Source organism: Physeter macrocephalus, unplaced genomic scaffold, assembly GCF_002837175.3.
Source record: "Physeter macrocephalus isolate SW-GA unplaced genomic scaffold, ASM283717v5 random_1144, whole genome shotgun sequence".
In the NCBI taxonomy this organism is placed as follows: Eukaryota; Metazoa; Chordata; class Mammalia; order Artiodactyla; family Physeteridae; genus Physeter; species Physeter macrocephalus.
Window position 1 is genome coordinate 1 of NW_021146300.1, and position 24657 is coordinate 24657.

At 48.1% G+C, this 24657-nt stretch overlaps 1 protein-coding gene across 1 annotated transcript; it reads left to right on the top strand.

The window, feature by feature from the left end:
• Positions 1-513: 513 nt before the first annotated feature.
• LOC102975849 (trafficking kinesin-binding protein 1) lies at positions 514-24298 on the top strand (the record flags this gene model as incomplete). Its single annotated transcript, XM_028486496.1, has 7 exons — positions 514-588; positions 1147-1284; positions 4779-4855; positions 6037-6273; positions 7338-7654; positions 13986-14336; positions 24177-24298. Coding segments are annotated over 7 exons (1302 nt in total), but the record flags the coding sequence as incomplete, so codon positions are not given.
• Positions 24299-24657: the final 359 nt, after the last annotated feature.

Sequence of the window (24657 nt, forward strand, 5' to 3'; positions counted from 1 at the left end):
TTGTTGCCCTGAATTGGCAAAGGGGATCACATTTATCACCACTTACCTCCTAAGAAAAATCTGCAAATGAATAGAACTCGTTAAGAAAGGTAAAGGGGCTGTAAACAGAGAGTTTGGGAATTCAGAGTCTGAATGATCTAGTTTGGTATTTGTCTTTACACTGGGCACCTGTATATTCTGCAGTAGAACCATGTCCCCTTGAGATTTAAGAAGAAGCAGCGAAAAAACAATTAAGTTTCCCACGTCAGGCCTTTGCTGGAAGCCTGAGGTGAAATGCTTCCAGAGAGCAGCTGTGACCATGGAGGGTAGGGGTAAGCGATGGGGAATGAACACGGACACAGGCAATATGCTGCCTTCCATACTATATAAAAGACAAAATTTTACTCCAGTATAAGATAAAATCTCCCTGTGGACATGTGATAGGATCATAACGGATCAGGGAATAAGAGGGGAAAAGTTAGACTTTCCTACGTGTCTTTAAAGAGAAGCTGATTTCCCTTTGCCACGTCCTAGTGTGCAGTGGAAAATGAAGAACTTGTCCAACACCTGGGGGCCGCCAAGGATGCCCAGCGGCAGCTCACGGCCGAGGTGAGTGGCTCTCCCTCATTTCATCAGGGCCCCGGTCCCAGCTGGGGTACATCAGCCTCCCTCCAACAGGCTGTGTGGGTCCTGTCCATCTTAACGACCATTTTGATATTGAATTGAATGTCATTCTTACTCCTAAGGCAGCTCCCAGTTCTGCTGGCGCTGGCCGTGAGCACCTGGGAGGCTGGGCTGTACCCCAGCCTGGAGCCCGCGCACGGGCTCCCGACAAACGTTCCAATAAGGGCAAGGACACAGGGCACGCCATGTCAGAGGAGCCCCGTTCAAAGATGTGGCAGGAAACGAGGGAGTGATGATTTGCCCTCTTGTTTGTTTCCTCTCAGTTGCTCCTTGTTATGTTAGTGTTTTAGGAGATGTCCGAGTCTGCAAGTAAAAGAAAAACTGTGCCTTGAGGACTCTTTGGCCTCAGGTCACAGGGCAGCTGGTCCTGTGGAGGGCGGGAGCCTCTGGTAGTGATCCTGGTTCTTCCTGGCTCTGGAGTGGGTGGGTGGGTGGTACCAGGTCTCACATCCCAGCCCTCTGCCCTCTCCTGGTGTCCGGCAGCTGCGCGAGCTGGAGGACAAGTACGCCGAGTGCATGGAGATGCTCCACGAGGCGCAGGAAGAGATCAAGAACCTCCGGAACAAGACCATGCCCAACACCACATCCAGGCGTTACCACTCGCTGGGCCTGTTTCCCATGGTGAGTGCCCGCCTGCTGCCTGACCCCCCCTTCCCACCCTCAGGCCAGCGGGTGCTCCTGGGAGGAGGGCGGGTCTGGAGCTGAGCCTCTGCAGGTGGCTCCTCCTTTTGCAGCTTGGATCTGGATCCGAGATGAGGGCTCGCGAGCCCAGCCCGTGGCTTCTTAACCACGTGAGACGCATCGGTTCTTTATTTTCCGTCCCTCTGAATCTGTCTTTCCTACTCCTGCCCTTGGAAGATAAATTTAGTAGGAACCAGATTTAGTAGGCACCTCAGATATGTGGAAGGCACTCTACATTATTTTTCCCCGACTTTTTTAGAGTATGTGCTATTTTGGCCTCACAAGCGCATTCGAGAATTCTTAAATTGCCTTATGGTTCTGCTGGTTCATTGTATGCTTATTAACCGTTCTGGTGGCTTTCGGCATCTGTGATCTGAAAAAAGATTTCCCTCTGTGCCGGGTGTGACATTTTTATATTTTTCATCTTATTTCCCCACAATCTTATTTCTTTAACCCTGGCCTGATCTGTTTCATGTTTAAGCTTTAGGGGAATGTGGTTGAGAAGGGGCCTTTCCAGGAGGCTGACCTCTCCCTATGGGGGTTGGGCAGCACAGGGTGGTGCCCCTCTGATGGTCATTTCCCAGTAATATTTGGGGAACTTTCTCATTTTATCTTCTTCTGTCAGACTAGGGCCCCTTGAAGGTGGGGACCATGTCTTATTTGCTATTTCCTCCCTCCCTCTCTTTAATACTCTGCACCTAGCACAGTGCTTGGTGTATTGTAGGGTTGTAGGTGCTTACTAGATATTAGATCTGGATGGCTGGGTCAACAGATTGAACAGCAAACCACCAAGAACTTTTCAGGCTCTATTTCCATGCTTTGATGAGATACCGGTTCTCTCTGAGGAGAGAACTTTTGAGAGAAACTCCCCTAAATGAAATAGGAGTGGAGGGCTGTATAAATGTTTGTGAAAGTTGGTCCCTTTCAAATTGACCTTTACTCAGGACTCTTTTTTCTTCACAGATTCCCCCTCCCCATTGCAGACACTGTCACCCAACCCCTTGCTGTCTGAACCACTTTTTCTAAATCATGATCTCCTTTTCTTCTTTGATTTCATATATAAAGTCAGGCACTCTCTCTCCACCTGATTGAAATCTAAGGGAAACCAAAAAGAAAGACACAACATAAATAGTCAGCTTTCCAAGAAGCAGATTGGTGATCCAGTGATTCCAAGAATCCCAATGAAGGCAGCAAAGGACAATATATCCCCTGAATCCCGATCTAGAGCTGACTGTGCTCGGCTCACAGACGGGCCCTTGTAGCTTTGTACACCCCCTGCCTCACTTTCCCTCCTTCCCGGTTTCACATCTCCTGGGGCTGTCTTGTTTCCTGCATGCCTGGGATCCACTCTCCTGTGTTCCTGCTCTCAAGGACAGACCTGTACTTTAAAGCTAAACCTGGACATAGAAAAGTTGAATTGAAAGCCTGCATTTGAGTTTCTTCTGGAGAGATTGATTCTCAGCGTTTATTATTTGCTGAGGTGGAGCTTTTGTTTGCCCTTTTTCTGCTGTTGGCAGAGCTCAGTTTTTGAAGATGGCTATTTTTAAAGTGCATTATGCATGAAAGGTATTTAAGGCAATCTAAAGCTCACATCATGCCTGTGTCTCTGGAGCAGAACACCCGGATCTGCCTCTCTTGCTCCCAGCCCTTCTAACTGCTGAATAAAGCAGGTAGCAGGTTTTGCTCGAGTATGTTCCCAATTCTCTTGTGTTATGGCCAAGAGTTCTTAATCTGGGATCTACAGACAGGATTCAGTGGGCCCTTGAACTTCAAGGGAGGATTATATCTTATATGTTCATTAATCCCTAACTGTACTTGGTGTTTCCTTCCTTCATGAAGGTAGATAACAAAGGTTAGGTTTGTTAGGTTAGGTTTCCTTCCTTCATGAAGGTAGGTAACAAACCGCAGTGATATCAGCTGTGATATCCCCGTGACTTTGTCATCCATCGAAATCACAGCTCTTTTCATAGCACATGTCAGTGGCCACAGATGTCCCAAGACACCACCTGTGCAAATCTCCGCTTCAAAGTGACAGTCATTACCAGTCCTGAAACCCGATCCTGTGTGTTACTCTATCATACTTGCAGTTATTAATATTTTAGTAATTAACTCAGTATATCTGGCTTCCTCTTTAATCCTAATTATTTTATTCATTTAAAAACATTATTCTGAGAAGGGATCCATGCTCATCTCCAGATGGCCCAGGGGGCATCGTGGCCACAAATGTCACAGACCTTGCTTGTGACTTTCCTCCAGAACAGCAGTGTCATTAGTAGTTTGGTATCTTGTTTCTCTTAAGTGGTATGAAGGTCCTTCCCTTGTGCAGAACTTGGAATGTAAACAGTATTAAGAAAAATAAACTAGCTTAAAAATTACAAATTCCAGACGGGAGCATCCCCAGTGGACTGGGGGGCCTTGGAGGTGGACACCCTGGAGGAGGCCCCGTGCTCTGTCAGCTGGGAAGCCACTGGCCACAAGTGACTATGTAAATTTAAATCACTTAAAATTAGTGCGGTTAAGAATTCAGTTCCTCAGTCACACTGGTCACATTTCAAGAGCTCAGTAGCCACCTGTGGCCAGTGTCTCCCATACTGGATGGTGCAGAAAGAGAACATTCCCGTCACTGCAGGAAGTTCTGTTGCTTGGCACAAATTCAGCCCTTCTCTTCAGGTTCTCCTAGGTGGTGTCCTCCTCTGAGGCCTCAGCAGGTGCTTTTCTGCACACCCTATCGGCATCCACCTGCGTGAGCGTGAGGGATTGTATGTCAGGCTCCACTTCACCCAGTGAGGCCTGGTGGGCGGTTCAGGGAGAGGGGTACTCAGCAGGCCCCTCCATTGCTGAGTCTGAGCTTGGGGCTTGGCCCATCCAGGAGGTGAGAAGTCCTCAATGACTGGTCTTCCCCAGACCCACACATTCACAACCTGGCTAGAGAAAGATGCAAGTGGACTGTTCAGAGAACAGGCAAGGTCTTAATGTGTTTGCTATCTCCTTGGGGAGGAGATGAAAGATTCCTGGTGGAAATGAGATGTGAGCCGGTTGTTAAAGGTGGGTGGGCCACAGATGGTTGGTGGGTACAGGAGCTTCCCCTGCCGGAGGCCAGGGATCACAAGAGCAGAGCCCAAATGACAGCACCCATCACTCAGGTCCTCCCCTGCAAGCTCTCTGCCTCTCCTTGTGGTCACCGCCACAGCTCCATGGTTTAGCCCAGGGAACATAGGGTTTGCTTTCAGACCCTCAGTTCATACGAACAAAGGGGCTTTACACTTAGCTCCATGGGGATCGCTCAGCCCGGCGTTCTGCCCGTGGCAGATGCTGTCACCCTGTGTTCCGAGGCCTCGGTTTATGCTCTGTGTCCAGGCTGTCTTTGCGCCTCTTCTAGAGACAGAGCACTTGAATTGCTGCTCACTCACTGTTTGTCTCCCGGCTTTTCCAAGGACTCCTTGGCGGCGGAGATCGAGGGAACCATGCGCAAGGAGCTGCAGCTGGAAGAGCCCGAGTCGCCAGACATCGCGTACGGCCTTGGTTCTCAGCTCCCAGGGACTGTGGGGTGGGCCTCAGATGCCAGCAGTGATCACCGTGATTCTTCCGCAGACAGTCTAGATTAAGGGAAATTAGAGAACGCAGCTGACAACCCCCCTCCTCTTCTGGTTGGGTTTTAAATATATATTATGAACTTGCAGAAAGTTAGGGAAGGACAGATGTATTTCCCATCTCTCTTCACACAAGCTCCATCTTGACACCACCGCTCATTTTTATCTTTCATTTCAGTGGAAAACGTTACTTTAAAAAATTTTTGAGGTCTGTTAGGAAAAGAAAAATAAGATGCGATCTGAGATACAGAGGGCTCTTCGGGGGGTGGGGTGTGAGCAAGGCTTCCGTTTCCTTTCTGCATATATACCGGCCTGTGCCATCTCTCTTCCTAACTTGAGACCTTGCACTTGGCCTGCTCGGAGGTGTAAGGAACCTGTGGATCTGATTTCATCAAGTTTTCTCTGGACCCAAATCCCATAGACAGAACTTAAACGGGATCCTGGAAGTGACCAGTCCCTAAGCCTCGGTGCATGTGTGAAGCCCTTTGCAGCCCAGAAAGAAGCAGCCATTATAGAAACATACCTACCTTTTTCTCCTTAAAAGAGAACAAATGAGCATCAAAGTGTGGTTCTGCTCTTAGAAATGGCAGTTTCCAGGAAAAAAAAAAGACTAATTTGGTGTTTATCATCCCATTATAGAAGTTTTTAAGACTAACTTTAAGTCTTACCTTTTTTTAAAAAATATGAATGGTCAACAAAGACTCATTCTGCAAACATTTATTGAGCCCTGTTAATGTGCTGAGCAGTGAACACCGCCCTCCTGGAGTTTGCTTTCTAGAGACTATCATGAGAGAAGAAAACTAGGTGGGAGACAAAAGTTACCATTAAATATATTTGTAGGTCAAGCTTAAGGGAAGTAGGAAGCAGTATCAACTTTAGGACACAACCACGTAGTGGAGCCCTGAATTCTGTGGGTATTGAGTCTCTTGAATTCCAACCAACACCCTAAGAAACACATGGAAGGCACAGGGTGTCGGGTTGCTTGGGGGTCACAGTGGGCCAGCTGCCTATTGGCTTCTCAGTGGATAGTGTTTGGAGGGTTGAACTCCAGGGTCATTCCTGCATTTGCTTAGTCATGGATGATGTTGTGCATTCTCCCCAGTCACCAGAAGCGAGTCTTTGAGACCGTAAGAAACATCAACCAGGTCGTCAAGCAGAGGTCTCTGACCCCGTCCCCCATGAACATCCCTGGCTCCAACCAGTCCTCGGCCATGAACTCCCTCCTGTCCAGCTGTGTCAGCACCCCGCGATCCAGCTTCTACGGCAGCGACGTCGGCAACGTCGTCCTTGACAACAAGACCAACAGCATCATCCTGGAAGCAGAGTCAGCAGACCTGGGGTGAGCCAGCCGGGGTCTTTTATCTTTCTGCTTTGGGGACAGGTAGGGGGGATTGAACACAGGTTCAGTAATCAGAAGAAAGGGGGCTGATAAGAGTCCCCTGAAAAGTGTAGACCTTTCAGTTCTCAAATCTGTCGTACCAACCGGCTGAGCTTATGCTTATCTTGATACTGCTGTGTTAACCAGTTTAAAGAGTTATAACAGGATGCACCAGAAGTCGGTTTTTCTGTAAAGTGTTGGAGGAGAGGATAAATGGCAATTTTTTTCTGTTAATCTTTATCTGTTAGGCTACAGACCAGACATTTGTTTCATGAACCCCTTTGTAGCTTGGATTCTGAAAGGCTGAGGAGGACTCAGCCTCGGTCTTGTGACCAGAATCTGGTTCGCTTCAGAAGGTGGGGTGCAGGGTGTCTGGCAAGTGCCCGCCACACTATGCATTACTGGGATGGGTCCTCTTCAGTGGTGATCTGTCCCTCTCATCCTGAAGCCCTGCAGGACACCTCCCCCGCCCCCAACCGCCATTCCATTGTCCATCCTTTTCCTCTGACTTCACAAAATTGGCTTTTCTGACGGATGGGTCAGATAGTTGGAAACTGCTCTATCAGAACTTTGGGTTTTTCTGGACTTTATTATTTTTCTTATTGAAGTATAGTTGCTGTACAATATTATGTCAGTTACAGGTAGGTGTACAACATAGTGATTCACAATTTTTAAAGGTTATAGTCCACTTAGAGTTATTATAAAATATTGGTTATCAGCCTGAAGAAGGTTTCTTCCTAAGGCGTCATGAGGGAGATGTTTTGTAGGGGTTGGATTTTATGTAGTGTGTGCCAATTTTCAATGCACCTTCAGGCTCCCTCCTCACCTCCCTGAGGAAAAAAAGAACCAACAGAGGGAATTGTTATTCTGGACAGGCATTTGTTTCCCCATTTTAGCCTAAATTTCAACTGCCTTGGTTTCCTTAGAAGATCCAGCTGCCACCTGGAAACTAGCAGTTAACGCCGTCGTTGTCTAGCGCCCCCTGCTGGGTGCTCCGCGCTCACCCCCGTTTCCCGTCCTTCCAGAAACGAGGAGCGGAGTAAGAAGCCGGGCACGCCGGGCACCCCGGGCTCCCACGACCTGGAGACGGCGCTGCGGCGGCTGTCCCTCCGCCGGGAGAACTACCTCTCGGAGAGGAGGTTCTTCGAGGAGGAACAGGAGCGGAAGCTCAGGGAGCTGGCGGAGAAGGGCGAGCTGCTCAGCGGCTCCCTGACGCCCACCGAGAGCATCATGTCCCTGGGCACGCACTCGCGGTTCTCGGAGTTCACCGGCTTCTCTGGCATGTCGTTCAGCAGCCGCTCCTACCTGCCCGAGAAGCTGCAGATCGTCAAGCCGCTGGAAGGTGATCACAAGGGGCCTCGGCCCCTCTCTGCCCTCCTCAGCGACTCCCTGTGGTCCCTGATCCACCACCGGAAAGCCGGCAACCTCTGTAATGCCTACTCCTTTTTCTTCCGAGATAGCCACCCGCGCTGCTGGTTTGAGTTCCTCTGAGTGCCCAGGCCTCCATCTCTCCCGTGCAGGTTTGGAAATGCACACACAGGCAGCCCAGACTAACCTCCAACTCAGCCAAAGAAAAGAAAACATGTTGGCGCTGGTTTCCTAGTTCTCTTTCTCTTGCATTTAGAACCTTAGAAGTACAAATCTTTTGGGGAGGCAGAGGCACTCCTAACATCCTCAGAAGTTAATCAGGACATGCCTGGGGGTGTGAGAAGTGTAGCCAATTGATGCTTTGACTTCTCAGAAAATTTGGTGTCAGGGACAGGGTGTGCAAAGCAAACGCTGTAAGTTGTTTTTTCAAAGTGAAAGCGGTTTGCTATTTGTTGACTCACATGTTCTGCTTTGGTCTTCAAATAAAGAGGGTGTGGCTTTCCTCAGATGCAGTGTGTTCTGAGCAAGGCTTCTAGACCTTCACAATTTGGGGGCCGGGAAGGGGGTGGCTGTGGAGGCGGGTGAGTCCCGTCCCTCCTTAAGCCTACCTTTTCCAGGGGCAATTCAGTTTCTAGTGTCAGGGACACCCTAGATGATTAACCTCATGGAAAAACTCCCCTTTTTTCCTTCTATTTGCCTTAGGCATTATAACATGTGTTCCCCTTACCTACCACTACCCTGCTGAGAGCCACTAAGTGCTTATAATTTTCTTTTATTTTTCCTCCTTTAGTTTGGAAACCCATGAGAGTTTGAGAAGGTATTTCAGAATTCTACATGTATCTAATGCAAAGCCAAATCAGAATTTCTGTAAGGCAGTATTTCTCAACTTTTTTTTTATTACCCTCTTTAAGAAGCCATTTTAGACATTAATTCCCAATCCCTCCCCCCCAGAAAAGTTAATGCCATAGATATATGTGTTATATGTGTATCTGTGCCTAAAGAGAGTACAGTTATTCACCCCAGAAGAACCAGTTTTCAACCCTGGGGGGCAGTATCACCCCTGTTAGGATGCATGCTGTAAGATGAGGTTGTACTTGTTAAAGACCCAAGAAATGCTGGGTGCCATAATTCTCCAAAGGAAGGGAGAGGGTGGGCGAACATTCTTTTTTCATAATTACTTTTTAATTGTATAATTTAGGTCCTTCTTAGATTTCAGAAGAGGGATGGCTCATCCTTTTTTTAACTGTTTATTCGGTTGTAAGCTTGGTGATTGTTTTCTGATCCATAATTATGTCTGTTTTTCTTTCAATAAAATCTTCCATTTCTGCAATTTTACTTTTTGCCTTTCTTTTCTTTTTTCTCCTTTGTCTCTCAAAGGTCATTGGAATTTATCATCTCTATCTTGTCTGCTTTCTATATTTTACTTTGTGTTTCATTAGATCATCTAAGAATATGTTTTTGGATTCATTTTCCAAGCATATTATTGGAAGAGATTTTTTTAAAAGTTATTTTGACCAATTCATCTTTTTCTTTTTTAATCTTGTGACATAGATAGCAGTAGTTTTGTGATAAATTAATAGAATAAGAGGAAATCCCATTAGATTTGCAAGATAAATTTCAACTATAGTACCCTGCTCACCAGGAACCCATATCACTACCATTAAAAAGTCATGTCTTATCACTATGGGCTGTAAAGTATCCTCATGATAGAGATCTATCCCTCTGGCTCCATTTTGTAGTCCTCTGACTTCTTAGCTGTTTAAAATACAACCAATATTTTTTTTCTTCCTCTCCTCTACAATTACTTCTGTGTTACCATGTTTAATTTGATATGGTGAAGTGCTGACATGGAAGTCTGCCTGATGCTGGGTTCATTACAGCTCTAACTGTGGTGCTGGATAAGTTACTTTACTTTGTTGAGCCCTGTTTCCCTTATTGCGAAATAGGGCTCACATCTGCCACACAGATTGTGGCAAAGAATAAATGTGATGTGTTTTTATCGTGCCCAGCATCTGATAGGTGCTTATTAACTTGTAGGCTCCTTGAACTTGCCCCTATTCCAGTAGCTCAGCTATAAGGGCTAGCCTTACCAGTGTTGAGACCTGGACCAGCATTTTGCTGGGGCCAATGTTCTTACATCCTTTTCCACTGCCACCAAGAAGCTGATAGGATTCCCATGCTCTCCAGTGGCCCAGGTAAATGTACCTGTGGTGAGGCCCCTGGAGAATATTGGCTGGGATCATAGCAGATAGCCAATCTGTGTCGTCCATCTGTGTCTCCCTTACCTATTTAATTAATCTTGCTATCTGCTCATTGGTGTCAGCCAAAATAACTGGGCTAGGTGTTTAAGAATGGTAGCACTCTTGTCTCTTCACCTTATCTTACACGTTTTAAGCAGGTAAAGGACAAACAAGATACTCAAACTAGAAAGAGATATATCGGCATTAAAAAGATGAATCAGGCAGTATTTTTCCCCTCTATTTTGCTCTTCCTTTCTGATTGATTATAACCAGATAGTATTTCCAAACATAAACAAGTTAATATGTAATTAGGGAAAAGCATACATTTCCAAGCTGTACATTATCCAGCAGGTTTAGTTCTAACTTTTAAGCCCTAGGTGCTCTGCTGACATAAATGGATTTAGTTTTCTTCTCCTTTGGTGACATGAAAACCTTTTAGTTGGAGCAAAGAAAGCAAACAGAAGGAAAGGGGCAGTGACCGTAATTACGTTTCTGCGCTGTCCACGCCCTGCTCCATAGACCATTTTGGTGCCGACTAGGAACATGAAGCTTCCCCTTTTTGCCTGCCTGACCCCAGCTTCATTCTCATGTGGGTGGGAGAAGGTGATGGTAATGGGAAGTAGCTAATAGTACAGTGATCCTCCTGCTTTGTGCTTGACAAATAAAGGAGGCCAGGAGGGGTGGGCATGGGAGGTGGGGGGGAGCTGGGGAAACGGGATAGGAAAGAGACAACAAAGGCTCTGAATAAGGCCAGAACCCCTCACACTCCACCTCTCATCCACTGCCACGCCTGGACCACCACGTTTGCTTGGGCCTCAGAACCAGTCAGGAGTGGAGATGGTCCATGAGCCCCCTGTATGGCATAACTCACATGAGAGTCAAGTTTGCAGAGGTTTTCACCAACAGTCACTTTCGTAGAATAGGAAACACTGTTTGAGAATTAGAACACCATTCATGTGTGTTATTGACCTGATTTCTGAGGCTCACATTATGTGAGGCCTCCTCAGTGCTGTCTGAGAGGTGGTGTTTATGGTCAAGAGGCTGGGCACTGGAGACAGCCTGGGTTTAAAGCCTGGCTGTGCAGCCTCTGGCAAGTCACTTTACCTCCCTGCACTCGGTTTCCTCATCCGTAACGTGAGGATGGCACGGTTCTCCTGATGACTGAGTCAGTAAATGTAGGCGTCTTAGAAGAGAGCCTGGCCCTTAGCGCTCAGTAAAGGTTGGCTAGTCCATGAGTAAAGGAGGCCTGAGGCGTGGGGTAAAAAGGCATGTATTATGCATCTTTCAGCATAACCTTTCCATTGTAATCTCACTAGATTTCCTTGCTCTGCATTTTCAGGGAATGCAAAAAACTCCATGTACTTCTGTAGCCTCTTTAACTCCAAATAGCAACTCTCTGTAGCCTCATTTCTCTCTCGGACTCATGCATGGGGTGGGGAGAGATGGGGCAGCCTGTTAAACAGATGGAGAATGGAGGCCCACGGGACTCTTTTCCGGGCCCAGACCTCCAGCCTCAATGAGTTCTTTCCCGGTGCATTGTAAACGTATAGATCCCCCTTCAGAAGGATGAGGAGATCTGCCACTTCCTTGACATGGTTCTTCACTTTCCAGCGTGTTGACTTTCCCTTTAGTCCCCTTCCCAATGTGGCCATGGCCGCATTGCTTCTGGGGATTTCTCATCTTCCTTCTAAGACCTGGATGCGCCGCTCCAAGCTGGGTGTCGTGTTGCCTTGTTTAAAATTTCTCCCCAGTGCAGTTTTGTTGCCAGGAATGTGGACATGTGAACAGTGAACACACAAACCGGCGGCCCATTTTGGATTATTATGCGTGGAGGTCCCCAGGAGTGGCAGGAGAAACCCCACTGGTGGGAGAGTGTGCATCTCCTGGCAGGCCCTGGGCGCCCACGGGGAAGCTGCACTGCCTGCCATTTATTCCTCTATATTCTCACTGAGCCCAGGTTCCTGGCTAGTTTTCAGACCTGTGGTTTGAGGAGGGAGGCAGGATGAGTTTACAGAAAGAACTGGGCCTTTAGCACTGAACCCTGGCTCTGCTACCAGTAACTCAGTGACTCTGGAAGTTACATAACTTCAGTGAACCTCTGTCTGTGAGGTGTGGGTAATAATATTTAACCTTGCAGGGTGATTTTGAGGAGTGAGTCTAGGTGATACATGTAAAGCAAGCTGCCCTGCTGGCACGCCTCCATACAGGGTAGCTTTTTAAAAAATGGTACTGTGGCACCTGGGACTCAGGATCCCATGCACAGGTTTGTTTCATTATATGCACCTTTCATCTCTTTTCTTTTTTTGCATTTAGAATATTTTCTAGTTATATTCAATAGGTTCGGGTTACATAGATTGCTATCGTACTTGGGACACTTTAAAACCGGGAGAGACCCCTAAGTGTGTACAGTTTTTCTCTTTTAAGTGGATTTGAAATTGCCCATTTGCAAAATCCTTTCAAGACTGCTCGGCCGAGACTGCCCCATGGGGAGTTATTCCCAGCAGTGTTTTGGAGGCAGTGCACTCACTGGGTACAGCGGAGGGTCGGGGAGTTCAGTTAAGTTCCTGGACCACTTCCTGACCCCACTGCCTGCCTGCCTGCCTTTCACTTCTCTTTCATCTTGACTCCTGAGCTGCTGGCCCCTGGCATCCCTGGTTCCCCTTTCGGACGTTCCCCAGGGCATCCTGGTAGTCTGGAGGGATTCTTGCCCGCCCAACAGAGGATACCCTCGGGAAACCAGCAGTGAGTGTCTGGGAGTTCACTGAGAACTGTTCTCAAAGTCTCTCTGTTGAGCGTGGAATGTTATTGGTGTGGCTAGCTTCTTCACCTGTGGAATGGGGATAGAATGCCCACGGGCAGGGCACCCACAGTACCAGGGCCGTGTGAGGGGTATTAAGTGTCCTAAGGGGGAGAAGGTTTGCTCTAGCAGATGGGTTGGGCAGAGTCCCGGCACAGAGTAACATGCTAAAGGTTCTGAGATGTAGTTCCTCAGTAAATACACTTCTTTTTTTTTTTTTTTTTTTTTTTGCGGTACGCGGGCCTCTCACTGCTGTGGCCTCTCCCGCCGCGGAGCACAGGCTCCAGACGCGCAGGCCCAGCGGCCATGGCTCACGGGCCCAGCCGCTCCGCGGCATGTGGGATCTTCCCGGACCGGGGCACGAACCCGTGAGATTCTCAACCACTGCGCCACCAGGGAAGCCCTAGTAAATACACTTCTTAACCCAAGTTTCCTAAGCAGACTTGGTCTTGGAACACCTCTCTTTGGGAGCACCGGGTTTACCTTCCAGCTCCTCAAGGACGCACTCCGGTGTTATTACAGACCTTGCTTGGTGTCATCTGATTCCCAGGCTCTGGTGTCAGCCAGGAGATGGGCTCCTTGGCTTCAGACCTCTGTGTGGACTTATGTGTTCTTAAATCACGTCTCTTTAAGCCAGTTCCCACTCCCCAAACCTGCCGCCTGTCAGGCTTGCTGGCGGAATACAGAAAACCTAGGTAAAGGAGGTGACGGCCGTGCCCACCACTTCTCTGTGTGCTACTTTAATTTCTTTTTGCTTTTCTCTTGTTGTGGGTCCTAGAGTTGGTTTGCCATCGTCTTATTCTGCCTCTGCTGTCTTCCCTGTTGCCAGCTGTGTGTACTTGGTATAGAATCCATACACATGCCCCCTCCCACCCCTCTTCTGTGCTTGCCTCGCTTATTTTTTCCTCTTCTATTTCTAAAGTGATTCTGTGTTGGATTTGGGGGTTGACATCAGTTGATTAAAATAAAGAGTTTGTCACCAAACATCCTTGGCACATAGTATGGCGTTAATTTTACTTTGTAAAAAAATTGATTTTCGTCCTTAAATTGGTGCCCCTTCCGGGCATGGAAGGGGGATTAGCAGCTGCTGCACAGCAGGAGGGGCAAGGGCAGCTCAATGGGTGTCCCTACCAGAGTCCACCTGGGGCACCCAGGGCCCCCTGGGGCTCACGCTCCGCACTGGAGGGTGGTGAACAGCCATCCGCTTAGACCCCCCCGTCCTAACCTTCTCTTCTCCCTGTCGCCCCCTCTGCCCTTTCTCCTGCAAGGTTCTGCCACCCTTCACCACTGGCAGCAGTTGGCCCAGCCTCACCTCGGGGGCATCCTGGACCCCCGGCCTGGTGTGGTCACCAAGGGCTTCCGGACGCTGGACGTTGACCTGGATGAAGTGTACTGCCTTAACGACTTCGAAGAAGATGACACAGGTGACCACATTTCCCTCCCGGGCCTAGCTACCTCCACGCCAGTTCAGCACCCAGAGACCTCAGGTGAGAGGTCCCGAGCACGCGTGACTGTCTCAGGCAGCAGAAGTTACCCGAGCCGGCCTCAGGCTTTCCCAGAGGAGATGCAGGAGCTGCCAGCGGCCGAGGAGGAGGAGGAGGAGGAGGAGGAGGGGTCTGGTGAGGGCATCGCGATCACTCCTGTAAACCTGGCATCTCTACCGGAGGCAGAGTTCCGGGCCATTCTCACTTCTGTCCTGAGCACCATCCGTAGTGGCTCTCTGTCTGTAGCTTCTGCTCGTCTGTGTGGGTGATGATGAAAGCATTCCCACTGTGCGGTTCCGTTTTTTAATAGAGTCTGATGCCTCCTTTTGTAACAAATGGGTGTGGCTCCCTGCCCATCTTGGAGGTGCATGGCCCGGCGGGCTCTTGAAGGGGAGCAGGAAAGGCTGCTAAAAAGAAGTGGATTATTGCCCCCTACCCACCCCGAGCATCAGCTTCCCCTTCCTGTTCTGGCTTTCTCCCCATGTCCTCCCCATGTCTAAAAGGCAGCTTCTCGGGTCCCCTGGTGACTTCCAAACTGAGCTGAGCTGAGTTGGGCAGTTTTAGGGGCAGTTATGAGTGCTGGATCGTTCAGAAGGTGAATGAGAGGATCTGTTAACTACACGATGCGTTAAAACGGGAAGAAGCCCAGAAAGCGTTCAGGATTTCAGAGATCACTTCATAGATCAGCCTGTTCCCTTTCCTCACTGTAGTGAAAGCGTATGTGTTTTCTTTCCAGCTTATACGTGTGTTCAAAGTAGATTTTTTTTTAAGTGTTGTAGCAATACTCCTTAATCCAGCAAACCCTGAGAGGATGTCAGTAAACTTTTTTAGAGAGAGAACTCTAGATGGATCTGGAAAAGAGCACTGGCTGATCTCTTGCCCACCTCCCTCCACCCCAATGTTAAAGATATGACCATGAGGTTGCGGAATTACACATCCTAGGCGTCACTGGGATGAAAAGCTTTGTGCCCAGGGCCCTGGCATCACAGGGTCACGTGGTTTACTATTTACCCCAGACTTCCTGGACCCCCTGGCTGTTTGGGCTGAGGGGAGAGACCCAGAAAAAGATGAATTAACCCAATGTCGTCATCCTCATGACATTCCCAAGTCACCAGATTTGAGGAGAGGACGTTCATCTTTGTGACTGATAATTTTCGTTCATGAGAGGTACAACACTCCCCATAGAGTACAGGGCAGGAGAGGGCTGAGGTTCATGGTGGTGTCTCCCATCCCCTGGCTAAGTTCACACACCTCTGGCCAAGGAACTTTTCTTTTTTCTTTGACATAAACTTTAGAGGTATCATCAAGTAAAAAGGATTATTTAGCACCTGGGTTTATTTATGTCTTATTTTAATTTTTAGCCGTTGAGTTGCCAGATTAAGCTTGCAAGGGAATGAAAATGCATATTATTTAGGATCTTCTCACTGAAGAAAAGGAACGCTTTTTCCTTCGGTACCGTTACCTCCCTGTGTCCTCGGCACTGGTGCCCCTCTGGAAGGCAGACCGTGGTACAGGAGGCACTGTGTCTGCTGATTTTGTGGCTGAAGGGGCAGGCATCGTGTTGAGTGTGGTGATCCCTCCCTGCAGTCTTGCAGGTGGATTAGAAGGTGAATGCTGTAAATTTAAAGAAGCACCATTCGGTTTCTCTTGGAGAAGTTGTAGAGAAGGAATAAAGCTTATCAATTCAGCTAAGAATATCTCTCTGAGGACAGGAGGAACAAGGGGACCAGTTATGAGGAGCTAAGTCCTAACCACTTTCCTTACCACACACGAAGGCGTATCCATTGCTTCCCACCTTCCTGAAACCTGCAGCAAATCCATCCCAGCAACTTTGAGGAGAGGCACACAAGCGTACAGTGGAAACTATAGAGGAGTCACAATGGTAGTGTGCAACCAGAAAGAATTATATAGATTGCTGAAGGTAATTTAGGGAAGGTCTGATCATCTAGGCAAAGGTTCTTTCGAGCTTGTTTTCTGGGTAAGACTTGGTAAAAAGCTCAGTGCAGGAGGGAAAGGCACGGACAATGATTTGGCTCTTTTTTCTCTGTGGGGAATGACAGAACCACTTTGATTCTAGGAATGTAAGAAGCAGTCACTCTACATAAATCATCCCAGGGGCCCTGAGTGGCATTATGTACACAATCTTGGAGTCACAGGTAGACAGATAAGTTTCAGTGGGAAAGCCTGGGGCATCCTCTGTCTTGGAATGTGTACCCCCACCGGCCTGGTCCCTGCCTTGGTCTGCCCTTTCCTGTTGCCAAACAGCACAGTTCCAGGAGCTGCCATCTGCCTGGGAAGACTTAGTAGGGAGAACCTTTGAAGACAGAAGGTGATTAACCTTTCTTTTTTAACAACTGGTATTATGGGAGGAAATTGGGAAAACTTGTATATTAGGCACTTTTGTCTAGAGCCTGCTCTCTCATGGAGAAAACATTTTGAGTACTGAAAAATATTTATTAATATATTTTAATGTATTATTGTGTCATTATTTGATTTTTATAATCCCATGTCTTTAAAAAGGATAAATCCTTGTTATATTTGTAAATAATTTAGATGATTAAAATGGATTATGTAAAACAATTTTTAGATTACAGTTTTACTTTATTTCAGTAATATATTTTATGTTTTAATTCATATAGAAAGTGCACTTTTATCAGAAATAGACATAATCTCGTACTGCCAGTGTTCTGAATTTTAGGTATTTATGTGTAGAGAAGAGCCTGCATGTGGTAAAGGATTAAGATCCGAGTTTAAAGTCACATAGTTAGGTCAGCAGATGGTTGGATGGACAGTCCAGGTGAATTATCTTGGATGCCTTGATTCTTAAAGGAGAGACAGGCAGGATTAAAGCAGCATAGAAGAAAGCAAAGGTCAGTTTACTTAATGCTCATACACATGGAGACCGTTTCCAATGGGAGAAATATCCTAAAACAGGCTCCTATAAATCATGGCAGCCTATCTGGCAGTGGTACTGCAGTGGAGCTGTGTGTCATTTTTGAGGCTGAGTGTTGAAGGCAAAAATCACATTTGGTCAAAAGTGCCCTTGAAAATCCCTGAAGCTGCAGCACTTGGGCCCCCAGAAGCAAAAGCCAAGAACTAGCTTCTTTTGTAGCTTTTTTTTTTTTTTTTTTTTTCCGGTATGCGGGCCTCTCACTGTTGTGGCCTCTCCCGTTGCGGAGCACAGGCTCCGGACGCGCAGGCTCAGCGGCCACGGCTCACGGGCCCAGCCGCTCCGCGGCATGTGGGGTCCTCCCAGACCCCACGGCTCACGGGCCCAGCCGCTCCGCGGCATGTGGGATCCTCCCAGACCGGGGCACGAACCCGTGTCCCCTGAATCGGCAGGCGGACTCTCAACCACTGCGCCACCAGGGAAGCCCTGTAGCTTTCTTATTTGATGCGTAGGTCCAGGTTCTGTTCAGGAGAGGTTACGTGAAGAGAAGGCAACAGCTGGTGAATGAAAGGAGGCAGGCAGAAAGCTCGAGGAACTGAGTATCACTCCAGCCTCCTCTGGGGCAGGGGCTGGTGTGAGCAAAGCCCCGGGTGGGCATCCTGTTGCACTGTCAGTCCCACTGCAGAAGCAGGACCCAAAGGGGCTTGTGAGGGAACGTTGGCCGTGAGGACCTGATGAATCTAGAAGGGAAAGTCTGATACATTCGATTCACAGACCCTCTGGGAAGGTTCCTTCTTATCTCCACCGAGGGAGTTCACAAAGAGATCCCACTCTGATGAGAAGACTTTTCAACCCCACCCTGGTGTGTAGCAGTTACAGGAGTTTGGTCATTACGGACAAAGCTGGGGTCTGCTCTCACCCCCCTGTATTAGGAGATGCTAAGGAAGCCCTGTGCTCTTGCATCAAAATGTATAGTAGGGCTTCCCTGGTGGCGCAGTGGTTGCGCGTCCGCCTGCAGATGCAGGGGAACCGGGTTCGCGCCCCGGTATGGAAAGATCCCACATGCCGCGGAGCGGCTGGGCCCGTGAGCCATGGCCGCTGAGCCTGCGCGTCCGGAGCCTGTGCTCCGCAACGGGAGGGGCCACAACAGAGGAAGGCCCGCATACCACAAAAAAAAAAAAAAAAAAAAAAAAAATGTATAGTAAACCAGAACCAGGCCAGTGCAGCCCAAAGTGAAAAATGAATGAAGAATCACATAATTGACTCATCCCAAACAGCACGGAGTCAACCCTGCTTAAAATTTCCAGAACAAGCCCGCTTGCTGGAACCGCTTTATCTATGGAACCTCACCTCTGAAAACCATAGGAGGACACTGCCGTGCTCCGAGGGGCACCCACTTGGATTGTTGAGTGGGCGTTTGTTTGCACAATGCCTCTTCTAAAGTGGAGGGCCCTTGAGGTAGCACGTGGGTGCGCGTTGAGGTTCCGGTGAGTTGTCCAGTTGCGCCACCTATTGACGCACGGGAGAAGTGCGCTCTTGAACAGGCTCTGGTTGCACCAGCTGGATGATGGACTTGTGGCCGCTTAGCCAGGCCCGCTCTCCGTACCTGTTGGAGTTTGCCACAGGACGGACATGAAGGCAGAGGGCGCAGGGTCCAGCTTTGTTGGCATCCGAAGAATCCAAAGAGACTCTTGCGTTTGCCCTTTTGATATTTTAACAGCATTCTAGAAAGTGATTTGGGGACTTCCCTGGCGGTCCAGTGGTAAAGAATCCACCTTGCAATGCAGGGGACATGGGTTCGATCCCTGGTCAGGGAACTAAGATCCCACATGCCGCGGGGCAACTAAGCCGGCGTGCCACAACTACTGAGTTCGCGCGCCTCAACTAGAGCCTGTGTGCCGCAAACTACAGAGCCCACGTGCTCTGGAACCGGCGGGCCACAGCTACAGAGCCCATGCACCCTGGAGCCTGCACGCCACAGCTAAAGAGAAAACCCACACGCCACAACTAGAGAGAAGCCCGGGCACCACAATTAAGATGCTGCATGCCTCAACAATGATCCCGCGTGCTGCAACTAAGACCTGCCGCAGGCAAAAATAAATAAATATATCTTTTTTTTTTTTTAAGTCATTTTATCTCCTGAAGATACCCCAAGGGCCACCTGAGGGAATTTCTGATCCTCTCTGTGCCATTCCATGAGATTGTTCCTCTGTTAAGTCACTTTTTAGATGAAACAGAGTAGACAGCTTGGTGTAGGGGGACAAGTAGACTTTTTATTTTTAAAAATTTTGCAGGAAACAAAAGTTGTACAGAAACCAGGAAGAGATCTTGTGATGTGGTTCACAATCTCTGTGCTAGAAACCTCCCCAGTGCCTATGGGCTGGATGTCTGCATTGGGGACTCAGGGGTCCCTAGAGCTGCAGGACCAGACAGGGGCTGTGTAAAAGAAATGCTTAAGAAGCAGAGAAAAAGAGTCACAGGCCCATGTTAAGCCTGGAACTAAGGGCTTAAAAATGTCATCTTGTAATACTGTGTAGTTTAATATCACTTGTATTTTTAAAGAAGAAAAGAAGCTGTACTGCTGTATCTGAAACTGCCCTTGATACCCTACCCTCCCAGAGAAAAACACTTGTTAAAGCCACATTAATCCCAAACAGCATTTATGTTAATGATGAAGCACAGGGCAAACAAAGGTTTTATGGAGTTTTTCCCACATGGACTCATCATAGAACTTTTTTTTCCAGAAAAATTCACACGCAGTGTTATATAAAGAAGTGATAGAAAAAGTCTTTAGAGCATTGTTCTATGCCCTGAGAGTTTAGTTTTTTAGGAAGAATTCTAAAACATTGCTTTAAAAAAAAAAAAAAAGGGCACGTAGCTGACAGGCAAATATACGTGTCCCACCTCCACTGTGGTTACTCCTTGAGCAAAAAAACAACAGTCATTAGAAGCTGGTAAAAAGATGAAAAAAAAAAAAAAGTACTGATGTTTATAGGGCTTTCAAGCCATGCCTTTAAGCTGGATGGACAATGCTTTTACTTTCAATAGGTTTGTTTTTGCTTGGACAGAAAAGGTCGGCCAGTGGATGCCACTGTTGATGTGGTGGCAGCTACTAGAATTAAAGGAGGTGGGGGGAGTGTGTGTGTGTGTGTGTGTGTGTGTGTGTGTGTGTGTGTATGTGTTGGTGAATGAGTTTATAGAAATGGCAGAGCAGATCCAAGTCGTGTGACGGTAGCTTCACACAACATGTTCAAGTCAAGAAAAGGGGAAAAAGGTCAAGGCATTTTGTTTATTTTACACAAGTTGGCCACTTCCCGTGAAGAGTGGGAAAAGAATCTGGAAGGCTCTCAGTATGTCACAAAGATAAAACACCTTTTTCCAAGATTTTGGAATGGGTTTGTAACTTTAAAGAAAATATTTTAATAAGTTTCTTCTGTAAGCCAAAAAATAGCTTGGATGTGTAGCATGGCCAGCATTCCTCTGTCCTCAGAGATCCCCTTGGAAGTGTGTGTGTAGGTCCCAGCTCCCCATAGAGTTCAGTAGGTGCAGCTGCACCCTGACAGCTGTGTGGGCTCCCGGGAGGGTTCTTTTAAGGACGATGCTACGATGGCCCTTAGAGAGAGAAGTTTCTGGTCTCCCTGGCACATTCCCAGCCTGGCCTTCCCTGTGGGTGGGGGAAGGAAAGCATCGTTCCAATTGACCGACATGCATGAGCTCGTGTGAACAGATCGTGTGAACAGATCTCATCACGTGAACGGCCAGGCTGCAAAGCCCAATCACCCTGCAGGTCCCTGCCAGTATACCCAACCTTATCCGTGTTTCTTTCCTCTTCTCACCACTGGATCCCTGGGCTTCGAGGAGAGCACTGGGCTTTCCTGCCCATCTTCCCTGGAGCCCCGAGCCTTCCACCAAGCAGTAGTCACCCTGGTCTGGGTAGCACACTTGCAGATAATCCCAGCATGGTCTTCAGGGCATCCAAGAAGGAAGCCCCAACTCACTGGAGACTCAGGGATGGGCCAGGGCTCCTTCATGACTGGCTGTGACAGCAAGATCCCAAGCACCCAATTTTCCAGTCAGTACCAGGCACCATGTGCCCCCAGAGGAGCACAGCCAGTCAGAGCCATTTACCAAGTGCACCTGCTCTGGGCGGAAAGCACACCTGGGTCGGTCAGAGTGCAAGGGAGCAGGGGGGCTGTCCCCCTTATACAACCCTCTGAGACCCCACCTTGGCTGAAGGGTGTGTGCTTGCAGGTGGCACATTTTAAAGAACACAAAAATCTGAATGGTAGCTACCTGTATGTAGTTCACCAACGTAGACGATCTTGAATCATCAAGGATTAATTAAGTTTAAAGGTTCTCTTTGACAGATGAGGATTTCCTACCAGTTTCAGAACCCACGGGGAGAGGAACAAATAAAAATAATAAAGGTTAGGGTCTTTTGAGGGGGGGGAAATGCAAGTTCATTCCTAAATAAAATACTTGATGAAAGTACTTGTCAGTGTTAATACTTTTGGCTCACAACACTGCAGTCCTCCCGTCAGACCGAGAAAACGAATGAGGATTTAAGTAGGAAGTCAGAACATTAAATCCAAAAACCCTGTCCTTGGAGGCCCCAAGGGAGCAGCATGAGGTTAACCCCCAGCACCTAAGGCAGGGCTTTGGGGTGCAGCGGTGACTGCAGTAGTGTGCACTCCTACTGAGCCCCTGCTCCCTGCCTAGAAGACTCTGTCAGTGCCTCTTGCTTTGGGAATTTGCTCTCTCCTGTTCACAGAACTGTAGGAATCAGCCCCCAGCAGCTCAAAGAGCCTCGGGTGACTCACTCTCTCTTGTGTTGTGTCCCAAGGAAGGGAGATGCTGCAGCGGCCCGGTGGGCAGTGGTGACTCGGAGAGCTGGCCGGTCCAGGCATCCCAGTGGTATCGCGGAGGGGCCGAACCTCTGGCTTTGGCACTTTTGATCCTTGTTGTTGATTTTCCTTGGTCTTCTAAAGCTGTCCATCGCTTCTGGGGAATGATGACCTCTGAATTTTAGCAGCCTTTTCCTATTCCCAAAACCCATTTGCCACAAGATGGGTTTTGTTTCTGCTGATGCAGCTATCTCTCTAAAATGTCCATCTCACACTAGCTGTCGTGATTGAAGATCCCATATGGAATGGGGTGGAGAAAGTGAACATGTGTGACCTTTTGATTTGATATTCTGGCCATGTATTTAAATGGGGTACACTTCTAAGTTTAAATCAAGCCTTGCTTTTGTTCGATTTTTTTTTAAAAAAAATGTTCTCTCTCTTTCAACTGTTCTGTCTTAATTACTTCTACTTACTGCACTTTTCTTTCCTCCCTCCCACATAACCCCTCACTCCTGTTATTTGGGATGCTTTTCTCAGGTTTTTTGTTGCTTTTGTTTCTAGACCTTATTGCAATCAGAGAATCGTGATTGGTTGGTTGCCTTTTCTTCATAGCTTCTTCCATTTTTGTTTTGCTTGCAGTAATTTCTCAGTTATCTGAGTTCTTAAACCATTACTTTTTTGGTTGAGAAACAAAGATGCATAAAGGCTATTTTTCCACCCCCCTCCTGCTTTGCCTGGAGCTCCCTGTGGCTGAGAGTTTGCTCTTGTGGCCATGGTGCTGGCTGCCATGCCAGGGGCCACGGGAGCCTTCCTTGACACAAAGACATGGATTGGACCACAATAATCAGGAGAAACCAGTCTTGCATAGCTCCTGAGTTACCGCCACCATTTTTGTGCTTTGGCTTTGTCCTGGCTGCCTCCAATTTGCGTGTCTCCCATATTTTTTTTGTTTGTTTGTTTCATCTGGGTTCTAGTTTTTTCTTTTCTTTTCTTTTCTTTTTAAGATACAATCACCTGTGTGTGGATCTGTAGGTTTGGGGCACTGATCTCTTCTGGTTTGTTTTCCTTTTCCTTTTTGTCAAATCCAAGAGAAAACTTGCCATAAAGAGCTAGAAGATTCTAGTTCCAGCCTTTTGAATCTTCAGCGTGCTCATGGCCTCCAATATGCTAATCCGTTGTCTCCCGGGAGGTCTCTGGGGGCTGAGAGGCTGCAGGGGTGGATTGGGTGGGGAGGGGGGATGACCCAGACCTCACCTTGCATGCTATTGGGAGCAGCGTCATTTTTCCTTTTTTTTTTCTTTTCTTTTTTTACATTTGAGTTATGAATGAGGATGACCTCTACCATCATGATGTCTCTTGTAGACTCTATTCCTACTTATCACCTGCCAGCTTTCTGATGCATGGTCCTAACGCTTCTGTGATTTACTTTGCTCCAGATCGTACTCTTCAGCTGCCTTAACAACTCTTTGGAGCTTTCAGAGGAAATAAGTTGAGGACAACTTGTTCTGTCTCATTTTCATCAGAAACCAGACATATCCTAGAGATGGCAAGAAAGCAGCCCAGGGGGACTGGTGCTGCTTGCACCGCTGTGTGTCAGCCCAGCCCAGGTCCTGGAGCTTAAGCCCCACAGAGAACCCAGGCCCTGGGACTCCTGCCACGTTGTTGCTGAGGCAGCTGAGGCCCCATCTCCCTCCCTGTCGACCACAGTTAGACAGTAGTGGAGCCAGCTTCCTCAAGCCCCTTTTTGTGTAAACAGAAAAGGGAGCCCGTGAGCCTTGCCCAGTTCCCAGGTGCAAGTGCCTCTTCCTGCCCTGCACCTCTCCCCTCCCCTTGGCAGAGTTTGGCACCTATTTGCCAATAAAAAGAAAAGTAAAGCAACAAAAGAAGGAAGCCGATTTGGACCTCTGAGGAGGGAACCCAAATTTACCCCCAAGGGCCCATTAGCCCTTCAAACTGGATCCACTACTGGCCAAAGAACGCTGATGGGAAACCCTGTCTGGACTGGGTTGGAAGCTGGAATTCGATGCTCTGCACACCAGTGCTCAAAAGTGTGGTTATTTTTGAGGGACCACCTTCGATCCAGAACATTTGTTTCACCTTCCTCACCCAGATCCAGTTCACAAGGTAGCCCATCGCTTCTTGCATCTGTCCAGGGCCATGCGGGATTTTGACTTTTCTCATGGGTGTACTTGGATGCAAGGACTATATTTTGTTCCTCCCTTCCCCCTCCCCCTGATTTAGCCCACCACCCTGGGAAGTGCATGTCACAGACAAACTCCACCTTCACCTTCACCACCTGTCGCATCCTGCATCCTTCAGACGAGCTCACGCGGGTCACGCCAAGGTAAGGGACCCGGCTGTGGGGTGGGCAGGGTGGGGTGAGGTTGAGACACTTCCTGTGAGACTTAACGTTGAGGAAAGCCAAAGTAGAGAGGCTCATTCAAATCCACCCCTAGCCAGTGGAAGCATCTCCCAAGCACTGCAGTCACCTGTTCTGAGTCCCATCTTTTTTTCTTTCTTTCTTTCTTTTTTTTGAATCAAGGCCCCTATTGATTCAGACCCAGCACAGATAGAGAGACCTGGACCCACTTTATTTATTTGTTTGTTTATTTATTTATTTATTTTGCGGTACGCGGGCCCCTCACTGCTGTGGCCTCTCCTGTTGCAGAGCACAGGCTCCGGACGCGCAGGCTCAGCGGCCATGGCTCACGGGCCCAGCCGC